Source organism: Lissotriton vulgaris, chromosome 5 (genome assembly GCF_964263255.1).
Source record: "Lissotriton vulgaris chromosome 5, aLisVul1.2, whole genome shotgun sequence".
Lineage (NCBI taxonomy): Eukaryota > Metazoa > Chordata > Amphibia > Caudata > Salamandridae > Lissotriton > Lissotriton vulgaris.
The window spans coordinates 40,630,286-40,652,395 of NC_141693.1; the positions used below are offsets into that span (position 1 = coordinate 40,630,286).

General features: G+C 45.3%; 1 protein-coding gene across 1 annotated transcript in view; it reads right to left on the minus strand.

The window, feature by feature from the left end:
- Nucleotides 1-253: 253 nt before the first annotated feature.
- Nucleotides 254-22,110, minus strand: part of LOC147710075 (butyrophilin subfamily 3 member A2-like) — a 136,493-nt gene continuing 114,636 nt past the window's right edge. The window contains exon 4 of the mRNA XM_086919936.1: nt 254-1,105. Coding sequence (XP_086776062.1) covers nt 666-1,105 — 440 coding nt within the window. The 3' untranslated portion in view covers nt 254-665. The remainder of the gene's footprint in view (nt 1,106-22,110) is intronic.

A 22,110-nucleotide genomic window follows, 5' to 3' on the forward strand; every position in this document is an offset into this window, starting at 1 on the left:
CAAACTAAACATTTTGTTGGTCGACCTTTATAAGTAAGAGGAATTATAAATAAGGGTGGTGGAGGCAAATTGTTGTTTTTCATTAATAATAAGGTCCAGCCTACCCCATGCCCGATATGGACCTAACTCCTTAGCTTGATAAAGTCATGTTATTTGTAGGCATTGCCCACAGCCCCTACATCTGATAGAACAGTAGAACAGTGATCCAAACTAAAGGAATACATACCAGAGAAAAGAAATATCAATATAGTCCACCTTTTTTATATTTAATTGCATTAATTTTATTCATCATCACAGTAGGACACTACTTGAACATTCTTTCAAATTAGCACATTCAGGAAGCAAACAGATACAGTATTTTGTGCTACGTTTGTTTAGTATTGAAGTTGCAAAAAGAGAAAGCTAGAGTCAATATAAAATAGCTCGATTAACCAAAGACAAAAATCAAAAATGTGACATCAAATGTGCAGATGCTTAATTTTCTTTTATGGTAACATTCTATTATGTGGTGTACATTGAAATCTCAATACTTTACAGATTGCACACTTATTCATCAACATCTCTGTTGCTTGTAACGTATTTGCCTGACAATAAAGCCAATGTGTTTATTTATTTTTGATTGGAACATTATTCAATAATCTCAGGATGGGTGTGTTGAAACCCCTTTAAATCTTTAGGGTATGAGCTTCGATCAGGTTAAAAAAGCACGTATTGTCGTAATCGTTTTCACCCTTTAAAGCCTTTAAAGTGTTTCCACTTTCACACATAAACAATCCATTCGACGTCCGGAAAAGTACGTTTCCCTTTTTATATTGAACATTAAATTCAGAGTTGGGTCCATCCTTCTCTTTCAAGGGCTTGATGAGCCGGCTATTTAAATCCAGACTCAGGAATGCGCCATCGTGGTCGGTGATGTGCGCTCTCCCACAGTCCAGCAGGCACACCTGGAACCAGCAGGAGTCGTCTATCTGTTTGTTTCCTCGGATCGCATCCGGCGTTGAGCTCCAGTAGTTGCCGTTGTCCATATAGAAGGAGATTCCCTTGGGAGAGCAAATTAATTTCGTGGAAGGAGATACACCCTCTGACTCGCAATCATTCTTGTAACCTGAAAAAGAAAAACAAATTCAGAGGAAAGGCAAAATGCTTCTTATAATTGCAAACAAATTATCCTCTTGCCTAAATATGCTTTTGATTATAGTATTAATTGTCTCAGCTCAATGGTTTGTGAAACAAGCCCAGCTTCGAATATAGAGAGCATCATGGAGCTGGCATCTTTGCTCCAAATGATTACTTGTTCAGTCTCTGAAATGACCTGGCTTTGTCAAGTTATTTATGTGACCTAAGGCCCGAGGCCGTATCTTGTTGGGCCATACACCTGTCTTTTTGTGCTTTAGAGATGTCCCTGCTCCCTGTTACCAACTAGTTTTGTTTAAAGTTCATGCATTAACTTGGAGAATTTGAATTCGAGTCCCAGGTCGCATGAAAATGAACAGGTGCTGATCCCAACTCGACCAGGTTTACTAAGATTTGGAAAGGGGGGGACACAATTGGCACATCCACACGTTGCAGGTATCACTGACATGGGTACTAGGCAGTGCTGCTTGTTACTGTCCCCTGCAATGATTATATGTCCTTGCCTTGGGCTCTGGACCATAAATCCGATGCAGGCCACCAATAACAGTTACTGACTGACTGTGCAGAGTAATGCTCCGCTGACACAGGGCCATCTTCCCAGCAGAATGTGTGTGTAAAGCTCAGTGTGATCACAGCAGATGCGCCTTTGTTGCAGGTCCCTGAGGCCCCAACAGCCAGCCCTTGATGAAGGTTCAGTGCACCTGTACTCAGGAAGGAAAGTTGAGGTACTCAGCTATGCAATGGGCATGTTCCAGGGTGACTGAGCCTGCAGTGATCTTTGTGGTGTGCTCATGCAGCGAAGTGAGTGGTTCTTGTGTGAGAGGACATAGGTACTCAAGTTTACTGTCAGGGAATGAGTGAGGAGCTTGCAGATGAGCTGCAGGCAGCGAAACCTTTCCCATACTCTTCTGGGATGGTGCAAAGCAAGGACCGGGTCCCTGCTATCTTCATCTGATGTAAAATGCAGACCACAGAGAGAAGTCAGCAGAGACAGACCCAATATCAGATGCAACCTCTCAATTGGGTCATTATGTCCTACCCCAGAGCAGCTGGACAGAAAGCTTTTGGGTATGAGACCAGGAGAAAGGAAGTGCCCCTCCCAATGATGGAAATTAGGGGTGATGCCTCACATGTTGGTATATCCCTCAAGGGTCTAGGGGAAGGAGGAAGCAGCAGATATGTCATGTGTTTCTCTGAGTGAGTGAGGTATTCCAGACAGCTGTGGCTTGTAAAGAAGGGCCCATGCTATGACTGGGTCACTGGTGTATAATGAACTGCAGCATAGGGCACCCAGGCTGCTGAATGTATATTTGTTAGTCAGCCTGACCAGGACTGAATATAGATTCCTTATCCCCTACACATGGGGGCAATAAGCCAGTCATTACAAGACTAAGGGCCAGATGTACATAACCAAATACCGGTCGGTTACCGACCGGTATTTGGAAATCGAGATGTAGGTGGCAAAAAATGTACAGATTCGGTAAATTTACTGATTCAGTAATTTTACCAAATCGGTAAATTTACCGAAATGGTAAAATTACTGAATCGGTAAATGTACCGAATCGGTAACTAAGAAGTGGAAAAAATGACTATTGAGATGTAGGTAACCTCTAAATTACGGATTTGCATGAAATTCGGTATTTAAGAGTCGGTATTTACCATGGATTGAAAGCAGGTGGTAACCAGGTGCAGGCTATAAAAAAAGGCCCAAAATGCAACAGTTTGACCAGAATGGCGGCATTCTACGTGATAGCGAGGCGGCTATGGCTACAGGTAGAAGGAGAGAGGGTCTGGAGAAGGGAGGAGCAGGTCTACAGGCAGAGGATCACCCTATTCCAACTGACTGAGGCAGAGATCCTACAAAGGTACAGGCTACACCCCCACACCATCCTGGACCTGATCAGGGACCTGCACCCACTGTTGGACCACCCAACCCCAAGGGCGCATGCCATCCCACCCCATGTGCAGGTGCTCTGTAGCCTAAACCTGCTTGCCTCTGGCAGCTACCAGAGTGTAATTGCAGCGATAGGTGGGGTGTCCCAGAGCAGCCTGTCCCGTTTCTTCAGGAAGTTCCTAGAGGCCATGAGGAGAGCTGTGCATATCCTCGTCTTGAAGAAGAAGTTTTCATACTCCGAAACATGTCGACGCACTTTCTGAGGTTGATGTACCCTAATACACAGTAACAACCTCACTCTGCACCCCTTTTAACGATACCAGCCGAGGACTTAATACATTTTATTTTTCTACCTACGAGCCAGGTATCTTTTAAGCATCACATTTCACTACCTCACCACTCACACCTATCTTTCTCACACACACCAACACATAGTACACTTTAAAGTGCTCCTACGTAGTTGTGAGTCGTAGCACGCCGCATCCCGTAGAGGGGTGTGAAGACCCCAATGATGAAGCATGACACCAAGGGGCCTGTTGGTGTGTGAGGGGTATTCAAAACAACACTGTGTGCTTCCCACCACTGTGGGGACCACTACCACTACCAGAGTGGATTCCATTTTGTTTATGTGATTTACCAGGGGAGACCGAATCCACTTTCCCTCTCCCTCCCTCCTTTTGTTATATATTTAACCTCAGAGACCCCTCACCTTAACACCCATATATTGCCATTGCAGGCTACATGTTATGGTGAAGACCAAACTGAAGGGTCGACATGGCACACATCCCTGTGTGCCATGTCCCCCCACACGGCCTGTGGCACAGGTAAGTCACCCCCTAGCTGGACTTAAAGCATGGAAACTCACTAACTTTCTCTCATTGGACAAACTTACAGTGTGGTTTGTGGAAGAAGGGCCACACCAGAGGGGGTGGGGTCAGTGTGGGGGTGAGGGTGGGGTCAGTGGAGGTTCGGCTAAAGTTGAAAAAAACACCACCTTTTCAAAACATTACTAGAAAATGCTGTATTTCAAAAGCAGAAGTAACTTCAAAGCTACAAGTAACACAATACCAGGATCTCCACCCTCCCCACCTGTGGGAGGTACCAAAGAACTTACCCAGCATCGGAGTAGCATTGAGAATTCTCCAGGCAACTGCCATGTGAGGATCTCGATGATAGCTGACCACAGCCCACCTGGGCTACAGGTGAAAGACTTACCGGAGCCCCCACAGTTGGGCCCAGTAACTCCTGCTTGGCCCATGGCTCTGACAGGGGGATACTTGTTACTCTAGTGACGGAATAATTGGCCTCGAGAAAAATGAATTATATGTTTATATCAGTGCCAATCATAAATGTGAGGATTACTCTGTTTTGTTACAGATGGAGCAAGGTTTCGTAAATAAAGAAACTTACTTGGAAGCAATCCTATAGAATAACCTATAACACTGTAATCAATATGTTCGTAAATACTAATGTTGCATTACACTTTAGATATATATAGGATCTAGTTGAAGATTGCATGCGTGTTTACTAACAAGTAACCCGAGTGACTAAAGATGGCCGCCGAAAACATGGGAATTCTCTGCGCATGCGTCCACTGCATCTACGTAGTATGACGTACTTTTGCTTTTGGGGGGGAAACTTTGCAGTTGCACAATAGCTGTCAATATGGCTGCTTGAAACTCACATGATAATGCACAGGCTAGGCTTAAAACTAAACACACACGTTTTATTAATATTGCTAATGGGAAAAATTAAATAAGTAAATGGAAAAATAGTAACGATAACTGGTATACAGTGCATTCATTTATTTCTGTATATCAACATGTTTTTCTTTGACTTTATTACTAGTTCATATTTGGGCCTGGATGATGCCTGAAAACCCTTCCGCGTCCCATTGTGCCCATGTGCACCCAAACCCGTCCGGAATAGTGATGCCACAATTGAAACTCAGCCAAGGACGCTCTGACAAGAAGCGCCTGAGAACATTACCTCTTGACCCTACCAAAGGAAGCAAATTGAATAAATGTTGTATACAATGTACAAATCAATGTGAAATGCGGGTGGGAATAAAGCTTGGGAAAGTAAAATTAAGGGGCGGGAATATTGAACAATGAACTAAAGAAGAGGCAGTACATTAGTATGGTGTGATGACCTCTCCCCATCTCCTTGCCCAATCAGAAGTAGGGGTTTACACAATATTGAAACATTGGAGGGTGGTACATACACGTAGAATAATATAACAGAGGTAGGTTATTTAGCTAGTCGCACAAATGCCTTGAGAGACTTGTCACAGAAGACTCTATGCTAATGGCAGATGCTGCAGAGGTCAAAGACGCTGTCTGACAGCCAAAGAAATCAAGATACTGCCTAAGAAGAATCCCATCACTTAGGGAGAAGTCGCAGAAGAAGATAGAGGAGGCGCATTCGAGGAAGGGGAAAATCAAAGAGAGTAGTGCCAGAGAGGGGTGCGACACTGGCATTTCACTTAGAAGAGGTCACCTATCCTGTCCTGAACCTGTCCTGAACCTTGGTCTCCTGTTTGTATCAGAGGTCTCTATCCAGCTCCATGGCCAGGGGTTAGTAGTCACATCATTCTAGGTAAATATAATTCTGTGTTGTATGTCCTTGTACTGCTCTCTATTTCCTCCCTTTCCAGGTACTGTCATCATGATATTTTAACTAAGCCTTACATTGATCTGATTGATTTCTTCCTGAAGTTTGTGTGTAACCTATATCGGTACTCACTCATAAAATTATTGACTAGATAAAACTTTTAAAACTCAATTGAGTCTGTGATTATTCGAAGAACAAAGTTTAATGTTATTTCTGGCTATTCTTCTAACACCCAGATCTATTGACCAGAGGAAATAAGATTCAAGGAGATAGGGATGGTAAGACTTGGTAAAGGTAAAGTCAGCACACAGGTATATTCAAACTGATTGCAGCGAAAAATACTACCTCATTGTATGAATGCGTATGGGCCCAGGTGAGTATTGAGAAAAGGCGGGCTCTGACTTTGGGTGCTGAGACTCATATTTGCCAGGCACTCACGCCGTGACTATAGTTGTAGGACCCTTACCCGGAACTGCCAGGACGGACATTGACCTTATATGTACAAACGCCCTGATGATTCCCCAGGCCGGATGGCCATGTAAAGGGGGGTAACACATGTTGGCTACCTTTTTGGAATAATCTTCTATTCAGGAGTTTTCTTATCAGCAGAAAAATATCACAAAAAAACTATCGACTCTGGGAATTTCTTATGTGACTCAATCATAATATTGTCTATTTGTCCTGATCTACCTTGGATCACCAGGTGAGTATTGGTAGTTTATATTTAACCTGAGCTGGTAATCTCACGCCTTTGTAGCAGAGCTATGGTTAGGGTTTAGTTAGTTAGGTAGAATGTGTGTGTATTGAATTATTGATTTATGTATTAACCACATCCGCATGTTTGTTACATGTTGTCTGGAAATTCCCGGGAATATTGAATAGCGGGTGGTAAATGGAAGCCATACTGACGTGAGGTTACTTGCCTTGATTAGGAAAGTGTGGAAAGGTACGCAAAACTAGAAGCACTAATTTAGGGATTATTTTTCTTTAAACGTGAGAGTGATTGGTAGCAAAGGAGTTCGCTGGTGAAACTTTGGTCTTATATCACATAGAAAGGGTAATACTGAAGGAGTAGCAGGTTCTTTGATGCTTGAGTGAAGAGTAAGCAGAAGATGTTTTACTCATAGTATGTGAAGAGTACGTTGAAAGTTTTACACGTAATGAAAGAAACTGTCTATACTTTGAATTTAGTGGAATCAGGCAAAGTAGCGAATGTTTTATGTCAGTTGCGGGTGCTGTACTGTAGTCACAAAGAGCCTCGCTGGGATTGGTCGAGACGGCTGGCGTGTTGCTGATGCGAAGTTGTATAGCAGAGGTCAGTAGTGAGGAGTGATATTGACATCACAGAAAAGTAGCGCAGGCATTGGTTGGGTGAATAAGCAAACTAGAAGTTGATTGGACACCAGAAATAAAAGACACACTGGTATTGGAGAAGCATTAGAGTAAAAGCAAACATTTGATTAGTCATCAAAATAGAAGCCCTGGTAATAATAATAGATAGCGGAGTTTGTATGTACGATCCAACATAAATGGGGACTCATCCAGATAGAATATTTAAGGTTTTTGCTTACAAACAGTATCTTAACCAGCACAAGCCCGCAAAGTACGGAGAAAAAAGAAAAATGTCCTTTATGTAGAAAATCAAAAATTATTTTAAAAAGGTTAAATCTATTAATACTAGAGAAGGAATTCTCATCCCTCCCCCGAAAATGCCCGCATCATAAATCATGATGGAGAGAGGCTATCATACCCGTGTATGGCTAGAAAATTGGATAGAATATACAAAAGATGATGAAGTGCTAGCATTTCCTGAGTTTGGAACCTTTAATGGGAGAGTTTTACATAATTTACGAACTCGTATGAATGAGTTAAACCCAAGACCTAGAATGACCCAGTACGAGGCCTTAGAGGAATGGGAAATGGAAACATTTGAGCGTGATAGATTACGAAGTGATAGAAACCTTAGTACATTTTATCCCAAATTTCCTCGAGAAACCCGAGATAGCCAGATGAAACAATGGAGACAAGCTATGGTGGCGGAAGGATTATATCCTGTATTAACTGAAGAACAGACAGGAAGTAAATGCACAGAGAAAACTAAACATTTAATGATAGGAAGCAGAGATTCAGAAGATGATTATTTAGAAGACATATGAATGAAAAATCCTCCATCTTTCCAAGAAGAAACAAATAGAACTGTCCCTTGTGCCCCGATTTTGAAAACACCTTTGATTCCACACGTTGTTCATGAGACTAAAATTGAAAGGGTACTTCAAGAAAAAGAAAAGGAAGCAATAAATAAGAACAGAAGTGATTTAAAACAGAAAATAACTCAGTTAAAGACGCCCCTTGGAGCATTGACAATACCGGTAACTATAGGTCCTGTTGTTCCCTTATGTGGGGACAAGCTAAGTTGTCCTAAACCACCTGTCATGACTACACCAATCACGCAACCTAGAAAAGAAAACATAACAGTTGGTGATGAAGTTAGTGAATGTAAATCTGTAATTTCATTAATGGATTTATCAATAAGAGGGCAAATAGACGATTCTCCCAGAAGAGTTACGCCAGGTTGTTCAAAAGAAGTGAGAATAGAGACATCCACAGGAACAAAAAGTGCCACAATAGTAACCCCAGAAGAAATAGAAAGGTGGACGCAAGAAATAGACCAAAACCCCAACCAAAAATATTAGACATTTTTAAATTAAGAGTGGAACTGGAAGAAATGATAGCTGTGAATGTGGAATTAGATAGATTAAACACCTTTAGTGAAGAAGAGTTATTGTTCATATGCAGAAGCATCGCCCAAAATACAAAAATATTTGATGAAAAGTTAATGAATTTGGCTTCAGAAATGGGAATTGACATAGGGAGGTCTAATGTATTACAGAAACCCTATAGAGCAGAATTTTCTGATAAAGATTTGGTAAACATGAAAGTGTCAGGAAGGAAGTTACAGATAAAAGAATTGTTGACGCTGTTACAGAAATCGGGAGATTTAGATAGGTGGAAAACAAGATGGACAAAGAAAAAAGAAGAGGCACAGACAATCTGGTCAACACCTTAGTATTTAATGAAAGAAACAGAACAATTTGAAAGATTATACCCAATGAGAGAAGTCCCAGGAAAGGGATATGTGCATGTTCCTTGGTCCGGACAGGATCTTTTGTCTCTTACAAATAATTTTCCAAAGTTGAAAGAGAAGCCAGTGGAATCGTTTGTGAAGGTTTCAAAGGTTTTTTAAAAAGATTTGGATGGCCTGTTTGCTATAGTTGTACCTGCCGATTTGTGGACAGAATGTAAAATTACTGCATATTGGCCAAATGATGAGTACCCTAGGGATGAAAAGACTGGAGTTCTATCAGAAGAAGTAATGAAAAAATAATACCAGGTGATTACATTTCTGAAGGGGAAAATTCACCCAAAAGAAACAGTTTGGGTAAAGATAGATAGAACAACTCAGGAGAAAGATGAGTCTGTGCATGCATATTATGAACGCCTCTTGCAGGTATTTAAACAGTACAGCGGATTCGAGAGTATTGAAAACAAAGACATGACTCATTTCGTGTACCGATTTGTGTCTGGTTAAGATTAGATATATCTCAAATGATTAAACAGCATATGCTGTGTTGGCAAGCGAAGCCTATAGATGAGATTCTTAAGTACGCAAAGTACTGTGGAGATGAGATTTTTAACAGACGAAAGAATTTAGAAGAGAAAGTAATGTGGGCTCAAGTCAAATGAGCAGAACAAGAACTCCAGATAAATAATCAGGCAGGAAATCGAGGAAAAGGGCAGGGACAAGATGAAAATAGTGGGGGTAAACCGAGAAGGCGAATGAGCAGGGAAAAGGCAAAGAAAACGTTTCCCTGTCACGGGGGTGGAAAATTGGGGCATTGGAAAAACAAGTGTAAAACCATACAGAATAACATCAAAATCTAAATTTAAATCCACAGAAGCAGAATGAGGTGATAATGAGTCAACCGCAGCAGGTTATAAATCCACAGAGTCAATTGTCACCTGCCTCTATGCCAAATTTGGTGAGTCAAGCCAAGTAAAGTGTGGACACCGGATTCCAGGAAGGAAGTGGTAGGAAAAATTTCGTAACACCACAGTTTCTTTTGCAGGATTCCTATTTCAATAGTGAAAGTCAATGACGGTGCGTGAGAGGGGAGGAAGCGGAGTGCGTACTCGGTGCATCCTTGCTGGTAGATCAGTCAGGTCCATATATAGATAACAAGGTTGAAGGGAATGATATCACCTTTTTGTTGGACACTCGTGCTAGCCGTTCTACTGTGAGAACAGCAGACATCCCAAACCTACCCCTCTTGGGAGAATCTATCAAAGTAGTGGGCATTTCTAATAAGCACATCTGGACCCCTATTACAAAACCAATGGAGGTATTGATTGGCAATTTCAAAGAAATTCACAAATTTGTAGTGTGCAACTCAAGTCCCGTCAATTTACTAGGAAGAGATTTATTGCGCAAAATGAGTTTAATGATTTTCTGCACACCAGATGGGGTTGCAATGCAGACCCCAGATGAAGACAGAGTTTGCAAAATCATGCTAGCGAAACAAGGAACAGAAGTAAATGAAATGTATTCCATGATGACAAAAACGAGCTACCAGATGAGGTCAAAGACACTGTGAATCCTGAAGTGTGAGATTTCACTGGAAAGGAAGTACGGTTAATAGCCAATGTAAATACAGTAAAAATGACTGTGAAAGAAGGTGCAGTTTACCCAAATACCCAACAATACAAGATGAGTCCAGAAATTAAAGTTGGTATTGCAGCAGAAATTATTCGATTAGTCGAACAAGGCATTCTGAGAAAAATAATGAGTAGTCCTTGTAACTCACACATGATTGGTATAAAAAAAACCTAATGGAAAATATGAAGTGGGTCAAGATCTGAGAAAGGTAAATAAAATTGTCAAAACCATGTTGTCCTGTTGTGCCAAATCAAGCAGTGATTTTATATCAGATACCAAGGGCAGCAGGATGGTTTACTGTATTTGATTTATGCCATGCCTTTTTCTCCATTCCATTGAATCCTGACAGTCAGTTTTTATTTTCATTTAAATTTGAAGAGCATGTCTGTTTGGAATCGTGTTCCTCAAGGGTACACTGACAGTCCTTCAGGTTAACAAAATATTGAAAAGATGTCTCGAATCAATGGTGTTGCCCAGAGAATCTCATTTGGTGCAATATATTGATGACCTACTGGTCGCATCAAAAACACAAAGTGACTGTGTCACTGACTCATTTGCCTTACTGAACCATCTGGCAAAAGGGTGGTATAAAGTATCACCAGAAAAGTTACAGTTTTGCAAAAATTCAGTGAAGTATTTAGGACACCAAATAGAAAGAGGAGTTAGAAAAGTAAATACAGAAAGAGTAAGAATAATAAGACAAATCACCACAAAATAAAAAAGAAATAAGGATGTTTCTCTGAGTTGTAGGATTCCGCAAGCAGTGGATTGTGGGATTTTTATTATTGGCTAAACCCTTGATACAAATGACCAAGAAACGAGCAAAAGACCCAATATAATGGGATGACGAAAGCATGGAAGCTTTTGTGAAATTACAGAATTGTCTATGTGAAGCACCTGCTTTAGGTAAGCAAGACTACTCGAAATAATTTGCATTGTTATGCTACGAGAGAGATAACTGCGCACTTTCAGTCCTTCCTCAGAGACATAGCCTAATGCAACACCCTGTGGCATATTTTTCTGCTACTTTGGACCCCGTAGCATCCGCATTGCCAGGTTGCTTAAAAGCTATGGCTGCAACATGCGTGAGTTTGGAGCAAAGTGAATCAATAGTGATGGGACACCCTGTTAAGGTGTATGTCCCTCATGCGGTGGTAATTCTATTGACAAGAACTCAAACTCAATATCTTACCCCTAGTCGATTAACACAATATGAAAGGATCAAACTAGGCGCTGAAAATGTGACCATGGTCAAGTGTACTGCTCTAAACCCAGCTACATTGCTGCCTGATCAATATCACGAAGAGGTGAAAGATGAAGTCGAACATGAGTGTATTGATGTGACAGAGCTTAGTACTAAACATCGTCCAGATATACAAGAAGAGCCCATGCAGAATGCAGAACATGAACTTTTTGTAGCTGGTTTATGTATGTGCCATGAGGAAGGAGGATTGAGTGCTGATTATGCTGTGTGTACAGTGGCTGGAGTAGTCAAAGCATCCTATTTACCAGGAGTCTGGTCTGCACAAGAAGACAAATTGATTGCTTTAATTAAAGCATGCAAAATTGGGAAAAATTGGAAAGTAACCATTTACACTGATAGTCAGTATGGTTACGGGGTTGTGCACGACTTCGGCCAGCTATGGATGCAGAGGGGATTCATGACTTCTTCAGAATCCCCTATTAAAAATTTAAATTTTGTGAGAGAATATCTAGAGGCAATTAAATTACCGAAAGAAGTGGCAGTGGTCAAATGTGCTGCTCACCAGTCAGGATATGATCATGTGACAGCAGGTAATCGTAATGCTACTTGGAGGTATAGGAAGATGGGAGGAAGGAAAAGACCTAAAAGAGGCAAGTGAATTAAAATAAAAAGAGGAGTGGGAGAAAGTAGGTTGTCAGAGAATAGGTGAAGATGGTGTGTGTCTATTTGGATGGCAGACCAGTGATGCCAGATTGTATGCTTGCACCCATGGCTAGGATGTATCATGGAGACACTCACATAGGCAGAGATGCTATGGTTAGACATTTCAGACAAGACTGTTTTAATGCAAAGTTCAGGCATGTTGCAGAGAGTCTTTGCCAGAGATGCTTGACATGTCAACAAATGGATCCAGGAGGGAAAACAGTAGTTTATACCGGAAAAATTGGAAAGGCAGAAGGCCCATTGATAAGACTCCAAATCAATTTTATTCAGCTACCTGCTTGCCGAGGACTGAAATATATACGTGTTATAGTCTGTTTATTTTCAAAGTGGGTGGAAGCATACCCAACCAGACGAAAAGACAGTTTGACAGAGGCCAGACTCCTATGAAGGGAACTCATTCCTCATTATGGTTTCCCAGTAACTATTGAATCAGATAGAGTGTCTCACTTTAATAATAAAATAATTCAATTGATTTGTGAAGCATTTAAAGTTGAACAAAAGCTGCATTGTGCATACCGTCCAGAGGCTTCTGGAGTGGTAGAAAAGATAAATGGCACGATCAAGTCAAGACTGTGAAAGGTGTGTGCATCCACCCCACTGGACTGGCCTGATGCTTTACCTCTTGTCCCGATGGGACTAAGAAGTATCCCAGACAAAAAAACTGGGTTGGGCAATACTTATGGGAAGGGTAATGAGGCAGGCATGCATACCAGGACACAAGCTTGTAGTGTAGTTCCTATATTCCCAATAGGCTCTGCGCATTGGAATAATATAAACAGCAGTGTAGACGTAGGACTGAGGTCAACTAGGTCTCTACTGACTATATTAGACTTAATTAGTTTTGCCAGCTAGCTCAGAGGTCACTAGAAAGTAATTTTCTCGATTGTTCAGGAAAGAGTTAACTCTCCGGACTTAGACAAGAAAAGATTAGCTTCTGACAACCATATAACATAACAACTTTGCTCCCTCAGAATAAGAGTATATCTCTAGAGTCGTGTGAAAACAATAGACTGCTATTTTACTCAGTCAATCGTGCGTACTTAGTTTCACCAGAGTGCAGAGAAATAGAGAGACGGGCGTTTTCAATAAAAGGTGTTATTTATTGAGCAGTCTTCTTTCCCATGCAAGAGAAATGAATTGCCACAATTGCAATACTTAACATGAAGTAAAGTGCGTACAGTAAAAGTAGTATTATGAAATAATACTGTAAAAGCATCGATATGGTTTCATATGATACTTTAAAATGGATAAAATATATACATACATAAAACATTGACTAACGTACTCAACTGGTGCTTCTAAATACACCTACCCCGTTGTACCTGACCTAAGCCTAATACGTGGGAAGGAGTAAGTAAGTAGCAGTTTAAGTTAAGTTGGTTTTGCCAAGAATCTGAATCAAGAATTCTCTTAAGGGTTTAGTCAGCTCCGTACCTTGGTAATAGAATGTGGGAGGTCTTGTATCTCTCTCTTCAGGACTCGATCTCCCAGCGACCCGCAAGGATGGCTGGAAACACCGGAGCTGGATTTTCTCGGCTGGAGAAAAAGACAGCGTCTTTCTCAGTGCGTCAAAGGGGAGGGACGGCTTCCGTGGGCTCTCGCATCAGCTGGGCTCTCGGGCAAGTAGATAGCCGCTCTGCTCCAAACCACTGTGTGTTTGCTTAAGGCAGCGTTGGTATATTTATACCTGAAAGGTGCCGGGTTTGACGTAAGGTTGGACATAAGGCGTCACTAAGAACTAACAGTTCTTTCTGGACTCCAAGAGTTCTTGTTCAACTAAAAACAAAAGCAGGGGGATTTCCCGGGCTGCTGGAGGCTTGGTTTGTTTAAAGAACGCATTGTACTTTCTAGGAGTCTAGGGGAGTAGCCTTGCCGTATTTGGACTGCATGGGCTATTACTAAATATGGATATGATTCTTATGCCTTTATAAGGATATTGTTTGTTATAGCCACATAAGGGCATAAATCGGGAATATCGAATTAGGGTCCTAGATAGAAATACAACACCCACTCCACGATTTAATGTCCATCATTACTAAAACTAAGCAATAGTAACCATATAACGATGCATGTGTGTTTTCCAACCCACCCCAAAATACATAAATGGCATTTGAAATGGTATATGGTAAATACACGAAAATGAGTATTTGTACTGTACGCTTTTCAAGCAGTGGTATCATTCAGTTAAAATGCATATATATATCAGCTGAATGAATTGCGAAAATTACACATGAAATGGCTCTGAATACAGAAAAGAATTCGAGACCATTTCATCACATATTTATACAAGATACTGTATATATGCTAGAGGCTGAGGTAAAATATTGTCTCTAGTATCCTAAAAATAGAAGCTCTGTTCTTTAAGAATAGTTTTACTTTAAGCAGAGTACATGTGCCAGAAAAGGGTAAATATTTTGGAAGTGAAAAAAATTAATTTCGCTTTCAGGGGAAAAATAGTTCCAAATGTTTTCAGTGGCTGTGTTTATCAAAACCGAAGGCCAAATTCAGTGTTCAGGGAACGCTGTGTGCTCATTGTTTTTAAAAGTGATTCTCGTTGACTGAAGAGAACATCATATCAGACAGACTCGCAAAAAATTGGTCTACAACATCAGGTGAAAGTTCGACCAAGTTTGAAAATTCCGAAACAGTGCATGTGTGAGAATGATTGCTATCATCGATGTCAGGATCAGCAATGCTCACAGAAGGTTGTACCTGTGTGGTGCTGCTCTCATCTTGTACTCCACTGCCACATACTCGTAGTGGTGAAGTCTCAACGAATGCCGTCATCAGAATAGGTAACCGCTGGGGACAACACGATGCATGAGTCGTTACCGGACCTAGCAAGGTATCTATATCCATTGGTACTGCTGATGGTAGTGTAAGACAGACGTCCAACACGCATTCTTCTCCGCATAACATACATCGAAGCACAGGTAAGATGCAATCTTGCCAGATTGGTCTGAATGAAAGAAACCAGGTCGTATTCATATCTCTTAGCCGGGCTAATCCGAGGACTTTAGTGATGCGGTCCCGGTAGTGTATAGCTAGGATCGTTTCTCCCATTGTTGCGTTAGTCTTGTCTGCGGCTTGGCTTGCCATATCGAAGCAGAAGGATCAAAAATAAAATTCCTGCTACGAGTCCCAAAAGTAGAGGTAGGCCGCCAAAGACAGAATGGACAAAATTCAGAAAGAGGCCCAGAACTGTTTCAAAGGGTGTTAACAGTCCCGAAAAAACTGTCTTAAATACATGTGTGATGCCACTGGTATCTAACATGTTTAAGATTTGACTTAACATTTCTACAAAATGGATGGGGCAATTTGTTGATAATAAGGAATGTATCTCTGCCGCTGTCCTTGCAACTTGCAGATCATACGTCTCTTTGGACGAGGTTAAAGGCACAGTTGTCTGTAAAAGAATAGACTTCATTCTGCTTAAAGTATCAATTCGAATGGAAGAGATATTCAAATAAGGCCACAACGCAGCCTCCATGTCTGGATTGCTGTGTGGATACAATACTTGCATACAGCAAATGACCCTGGAGCTAACGGTTACGAGATAGGGATTTCCTGGCACCATTCCACAACAGCTGTGGTCACTTATTAGAACGTAGCTGCCTTTGGAAAGCTGTCTGAAAAACGGCTCTATCTGTTTTGCAGGAGTGCCACGCAGGTGACATGAAAGGTTATTTGAAGACCCTTCGCAGGCTCCATGCAAGTTAATACCTTGACACAGAAGTGTACCACTAAGGAATACCTCCTTTTTTCCTTCACTATAACATTTGTGTGTGTAAGGTAAATCCCAGGTTGATTTGATGTATCCTTTACCCAACTTTTCATACAGGCCTGCTGGTATATACTCTTGGCAATATTTAAACTGGAAAGTTGTTATCGGAATTGTGATTGTTCCGTGTATTATCCATTCAATGACAGGTCTTTCTGACATTGTCAATGGTAATCTCTCAAGTTTTTCAATGCTCAGAATCGTAAAGTCCGCTCCTTTTTGTGCCAAGCTGATTTGTTTATCAGTAAGGTTAAAGATTGAGAATAATGATGTTGTGTTGATTAAATGCCATGGCACGTAGCCTGAACGCAGATTTTGCAACGTCCAGCCAAGCTGTACAATAGAACGCAATTGGGACTAACCATGTTGTAACATTAGCAAGCCCTGCTCTATTATATCAATAGCAGATGATACAATGCTGTCCAGTGAATATATTCTGGAGGACAGAGTCATTAACCCATTGTCCACTACAGAAAGTGATTTTTCCAAATTAATACGATCAATTTCTAGTATTTTTTCTGCTGTTTCAATTTGTGTTACTTTCCAAGCCTCGTTGTAAGCAGGGTATATACCGGCGTATATGAAACGTTTTTGACGCTGTTTGTGTGGTCCCAGTATGAAATCACACAAGTCAGCACCGTCTTTAAGTAAAGTCAAGTGTTGCTTAATTTCTGCCAGTGTGGATTTCTGTAGCCACTCAAGGCATAGTTTCCCTACACTGTATGTTGTAACTATCCCTGGATGTTGTCTCTGGGAGTATCTTGGGTCTGGCCTGGTCATTTTGAACCCCTGTGTTTTGTTCAGGTTTCTATCTTGACAGTTATTTGTGTCTGTGGGCCAGATCAACCATTTTTTCCAATCAGGATGTGTTCGGTTTTGGTGTAAAATATGGGATACGTCTATCTTGACATCTGTAGTGCTATTACTGTCAGGTGTTGGCTTTGGAATAGAAGGTTTATTTAAGTCTTTTATCTTAGCTAGACCAAGACAAGTAGTTTGATGAATTATATCATTCACAAATATCATTTGTGGGGGCGTGGCCGAGGCAGCGATGTGAGCGGACGCGTTCTGAGCGAGCTCCGTCGCCTTGCTGCATCATAAGCTTCAGTAAGCGGAGTTCGGGGGCTATTTTGGGCCCCCGCCCCCCCTACGAGGTGAGCCCTGTCTGCAATGAGATCCTCGGAGAGTGTCCCGGGCGTGGGAGACCCTGTTGGGAACTGCCGGAGACCTGGAAGCTCCGCGACCAACCTCTGGCCACCATCTTGCTGCCGGGTCTGCCACCAAGACGCCTGGCCCTGCTGACCATGCGGCCGACCCCTGACATCGAGGAGGTAGCGGAGGACGCCAGTGAACCGCCTACAACGGACCCCCCTGGGGACGACTTGCTGTCGGGGGTCCGACGGGCAGAGGGGACGCGGCTGTCGATGCGGGGACAACCCCCGCACGGAGGCGCTGCGACCACCCGGGCACGACCATCACGAGAGGCCCCCGCTTCGGCGGAGTCAGACGGCCGCGCCCGGAGAAGCCGCCGACGGACCTGTCACTGCGAGGCCCTGCTCTGATCCCTCTGGCTGCCGCAGGAAACCTCTGGTGAGCTGCCCTCCCTGAGTCTCCCTCCCCCGTCTGCAGACGGATGCACCCTGCTACATACGGGCCTCACAGCGGTGCTGACCGCCATCTTGCCCCCTCGCCAGGCGCCCACAGCTGCGAGACCTGATGCTGTGGAGGTCATCCCACCTGACCATGCTGTCCCCCGTTGGCATCGAGTTGGCATCTAGGGGGCAGAGGGAGCAGCTAGGATGCCCTCCCCCTTGCCCGTGGGGGACCCCTGACTCTGCCCGCCATTTTTGATCCACTGCTTGGCGCCTTCGGCCCTGGGACCTGGCCTAACTGACTATCGGGGCCCCGGTGAGTGACAGCCACTTAGTGGGAGGGCACCGAGCACGAGGGAGCGCCACAGCTGGGCACTGCGGCCTGGGGAGACTCACACTAGCCCTACCCCTGCTCGCAACACACCTTTGCCACCCATACCTGCAGATTTGTGCTGGACCCACACCCTGAAGCGGACGACATCGCCTGGGGGCTACAGAGGGGGACTGTGTGCTTCTCCCTCCCTCCCTGGATACAGACGGAAGGACTGCCTGGCAACGCGTGAGTACCCCTCCACCTACTCAAGCAGCCCGGGCGGACTGGAACGCGGTTCTCCTGACGTTTGGGAGACGTAAGCCACTAGCGGTCGGGGAGCTGGGGGGCACCTTGCATGCCCACGGGGGTGCCCTCATTCTCTATAAGGGAGGTCAGTGCAGCGCCTCTGATTGAGAGTGGGGTCCATCACTCACGACGGATCCTATGCGCGCTGAGGCACCCTCAAGACCCCTGGGGACGTGGCCTGTACTCCACATATCGGACTAAGGGGATCCTCAATAGAGACGACGCTTGAGAGGGCAAGAGGCCACTGGTGGCGAATCGCTCAACCCCACGCTGCTGTAGCGACTACAGAGGTCCGCACCCACGGCTGAGGGCGACGCACTAGGTGACGGTGCCTTACACTCGGAGCTGGCGATGACCCGTGGCAGAGGGGGTAAGACAGACCCGCCGGTGGCGGCGACCAAGGGCATGTCGGTGGCCACCATGTGGGGCAAAGTGGGCACGCCACCATCATCTGGAGGAACGCCACGGCCGCCCGCCGACTCCCCCCCGGTGACCCAGGCTTTTATGTCCTCATTCATGACCGACTTGAAATCCGAAATTGGCTCCCTGAGATCGGAGGTACACTTGTGTGTCAAAGAGCTGCGGAAGGAGGTGACCGACCTGGGCGATAGGATCGATGGCCTTGAGAAAGTTGTCGACACCCACACGGAAGACCTGGAGCAGCTGTGGCAGAGAGTGGCGGCCCTGGAGGAACAAAACATCGAGCTCCAGGTCAAGCAGGAGGACCTTGAAAATAGGGGACGTCGCAATAACCTCCGTATACGGGGTGTACCACTCGGAGAGGAGGGGACTGACGCCATGGCCTATGTGGCCCAACTCCTGCACGGGGTGTGGGGCAAAGATGACGCCTCCCCGCCACTCCTAGACTATGCCCACCGAGTCTTTGGGGCAGGAAACAAGGCAGGCCTCCTACCTGACATCGTAACCAGACTGCACTATTTTACAGAGAAGGAGGCCATACTGAAGACGGCGAGGGACAAACCGGACCTGCGCTATGGAGGACACAAGATCCAGATCTTCCAGGATCTGGCCCCCAACACGCTACACAGGAGGAAAGTCTTCCGTCCGGTGACTGAGCGACTGCGGGCCCTCAACATTCCCTACCAGTGGGGATACCCCTTTGCCCTCATCTTTCGTTGGGAGGACAAACGCAGGGCCATCCGGTCCTATCCCGAGGAGGCCCAAGTGCTCAACATGTCGGAGTCCCCGGAGCACAGCCCCTTCCGCTCTCACCATCAGGAAAGGGCCCCTTCCCGACCGGAATGGACCTCGGTGCGCCGACGTCGTCGAACCCCCCCGGTGGATGGCTGCTCCACATCTCAGGCCAAGCAAGACATTATAGCGCACATCCGCTCTCTTGAAGGTGACCGCGGGGAACAGGCCTCACAGCCCCACACCTCTGAGACCGAAAGGGAGGACCAGCCCCTGACTTCAGATAGTCACTGATTGGCGAGGACACGGCTGACACTCTCCTAGTTAACAGTCCTCTACACCTACCACAGAGAAGGATGCCCCCTTCAACGCAGTAAGATGATCCGTGCACCCCGGCAACTCCTCTGAATCCATCCGCCCTGAACGCAAGGAGGGCACATGCCCCAGAGGATGGATCTGCCATGCAGCTGTACGGGGCTATCCAGTCACTGAAGACGGACTTGCCATGCTACCAGCGATGAAGGGGGCCCAAATCCTCCTTCAAGGGGCACTACCGCCCCCTCTAGAGAAACCGAGGGGGCCAGACGCGACGTCCCTCTCCCTTGGTGATCAGACCCTCCCTACTGGGCCCTGATGCCATTTGAATCTCTAGACATGACGTATCTACCTTTGAGAGGTCACAGTTCTTGCTGCCCCCGAACTTGCCCGAGGCAGCGGGGCAGACGGGCAGCGGGACGATCAGGATTCTTCCCTCCAGAAAACCGCCCCCCACTTTGTCCCATAGGAAGTGACATTCCTGTGATCATCCAAACCCTCGGGAAGAGGATGCCCGGTACCTGGGACATTGTACTGTGGCCCTGTTGGCCTGTTGCAGTTATACTCTTTCTAAGTACTCTCTATTTTCCTACTTTTTCTACTTTTCCTACTTCTCGCCTGCGCTATCCCTTCTCCTGGCCCCTATTCTATCCGTGTAGTGTGGTGGTCTGGTGGTTGTCACAGGTGCCAGCGCAGCTGAGGTGAAGGGAGGAGGGCACTGCCCTAACCGCTGTGGGTGGTGGGCACTGGGCGATAGAGCGGCCTCGACCCCCTTAGTGCCATGACGCCGACCATTCCCACTCCCCTAAAGATCCTGTCGCTCAATGTCAAAGGACTTAACTCCCCCAATAAGCGGAATCAGATATGGCGCTATCTTCTTCATCACTCCCCTGACATCATCTTTCTCCAGGAGACACACCTTATGCGGGGGGACATTAGTCGCATGGCGCACCCTAGGTACCCCACACAATTCTGGGCATCAGCTGACACTAAAACGGCGGGGTGGCTATCCTGTGTAGAGCTGGCTTTAAGCGGGGACCTGCTAAACCCTACAAGAGTAATGATGGGTGCTTCCTCCGGGCCACGGTACAGTTGGGGGGCACACAGTTCACCCTGGGTTGTGTATATGCACCCAACCAGTCGCAAGATAAATACCTCCAAACGCTCCTGCGAGACCAGTTTAGGGCTGGCGACTCGCATACGATACTGGGAGGGGACTTCAATCTAGTGTGGGATCCGGAGCTGGACCGTGCGGGGGCTGCGTTTAAAGGCACGGGCGCGATGTCCTCTGCTCTTAGGGCACAGATCACAGACCTAGGGCTCGTTGACACGTGGCGCTACCATAACCCGGGATTCCGAGACTACACCTTTTATTCGCACTCTCATAGAACGTACTCACGTATCGACTATCTCTTTACCTCCCTTGACGTGACTCGAGATATGCTGAAGGCCGCCATCTCAGATATCTCGCTATCGGATCATGCGCATATGGAACTCCTACTACAAGACCCGCTGGCCCACACCCCTCGGGAGCGGCGATGGACCCTCCCTCCGAGCATCCTTCGGGACCCGGAAGATGTTGCCAACATACGGGAAACCATAGACTCGTACTTCGCCGTTAACGACAACTCGGAAACGCCCTTCCCGACAGTCTGGGATGCCTTCAAGGCCACTATCCGAGGCCACCTTACCTCCCTGGCGGTAGCGAGAAGACGAGAGGCATTTAAACTAGAGAACGACTTAACGAGCGAGATTAAACAGGCGGAGACCCGAGACAGAGATTGTCCCTCTCAGGCGTCTAGGAGAACCCTTGCCAGCCTTAGGGGACAACTCCAAACACTGCGCACCAACAAGGCGGAGCGCGCTCTGCTAGCACTAAAACAAAACTACTACGAGGGTGGGGTCAAGGTAGGGCGCCTCCTGGCTGGTAGACTGCGGGCTCGAACGGCTAGAGCCCATATAGCCAATGAACAACGGCAGGATGGCACCTGTGCCACTACTGAAAGAGCCAAGCAGGATGCCTTTGTTGCATACTATTCCTCCCTGTATGTCCTTGCTGACTACGAAGGGACCCCGCTGCCACCGGTCTGTGCGGCTGAGCTAGAAGAACCCATACTGGAAGAGGAGATCTCTGCGGCTATCAAAGACCTCCCCACCGGGAAAACTCCGGTACCGGATGGCCTACCGATGACCTTCTACTGAATCTTCCTGACTCAGCTCCGCCCGTATCTACTGAGGCTGTACCACTCTTTCTCAGACACCTCTGGCCCGTCCCCCGATATGGGCATGGCGGAAATCGCCTTGATACCTAAGCCAGGGAAAGACCCTACACTGTGTGCTTCCTACCGCCCTATCGCCCTTCTAAACAC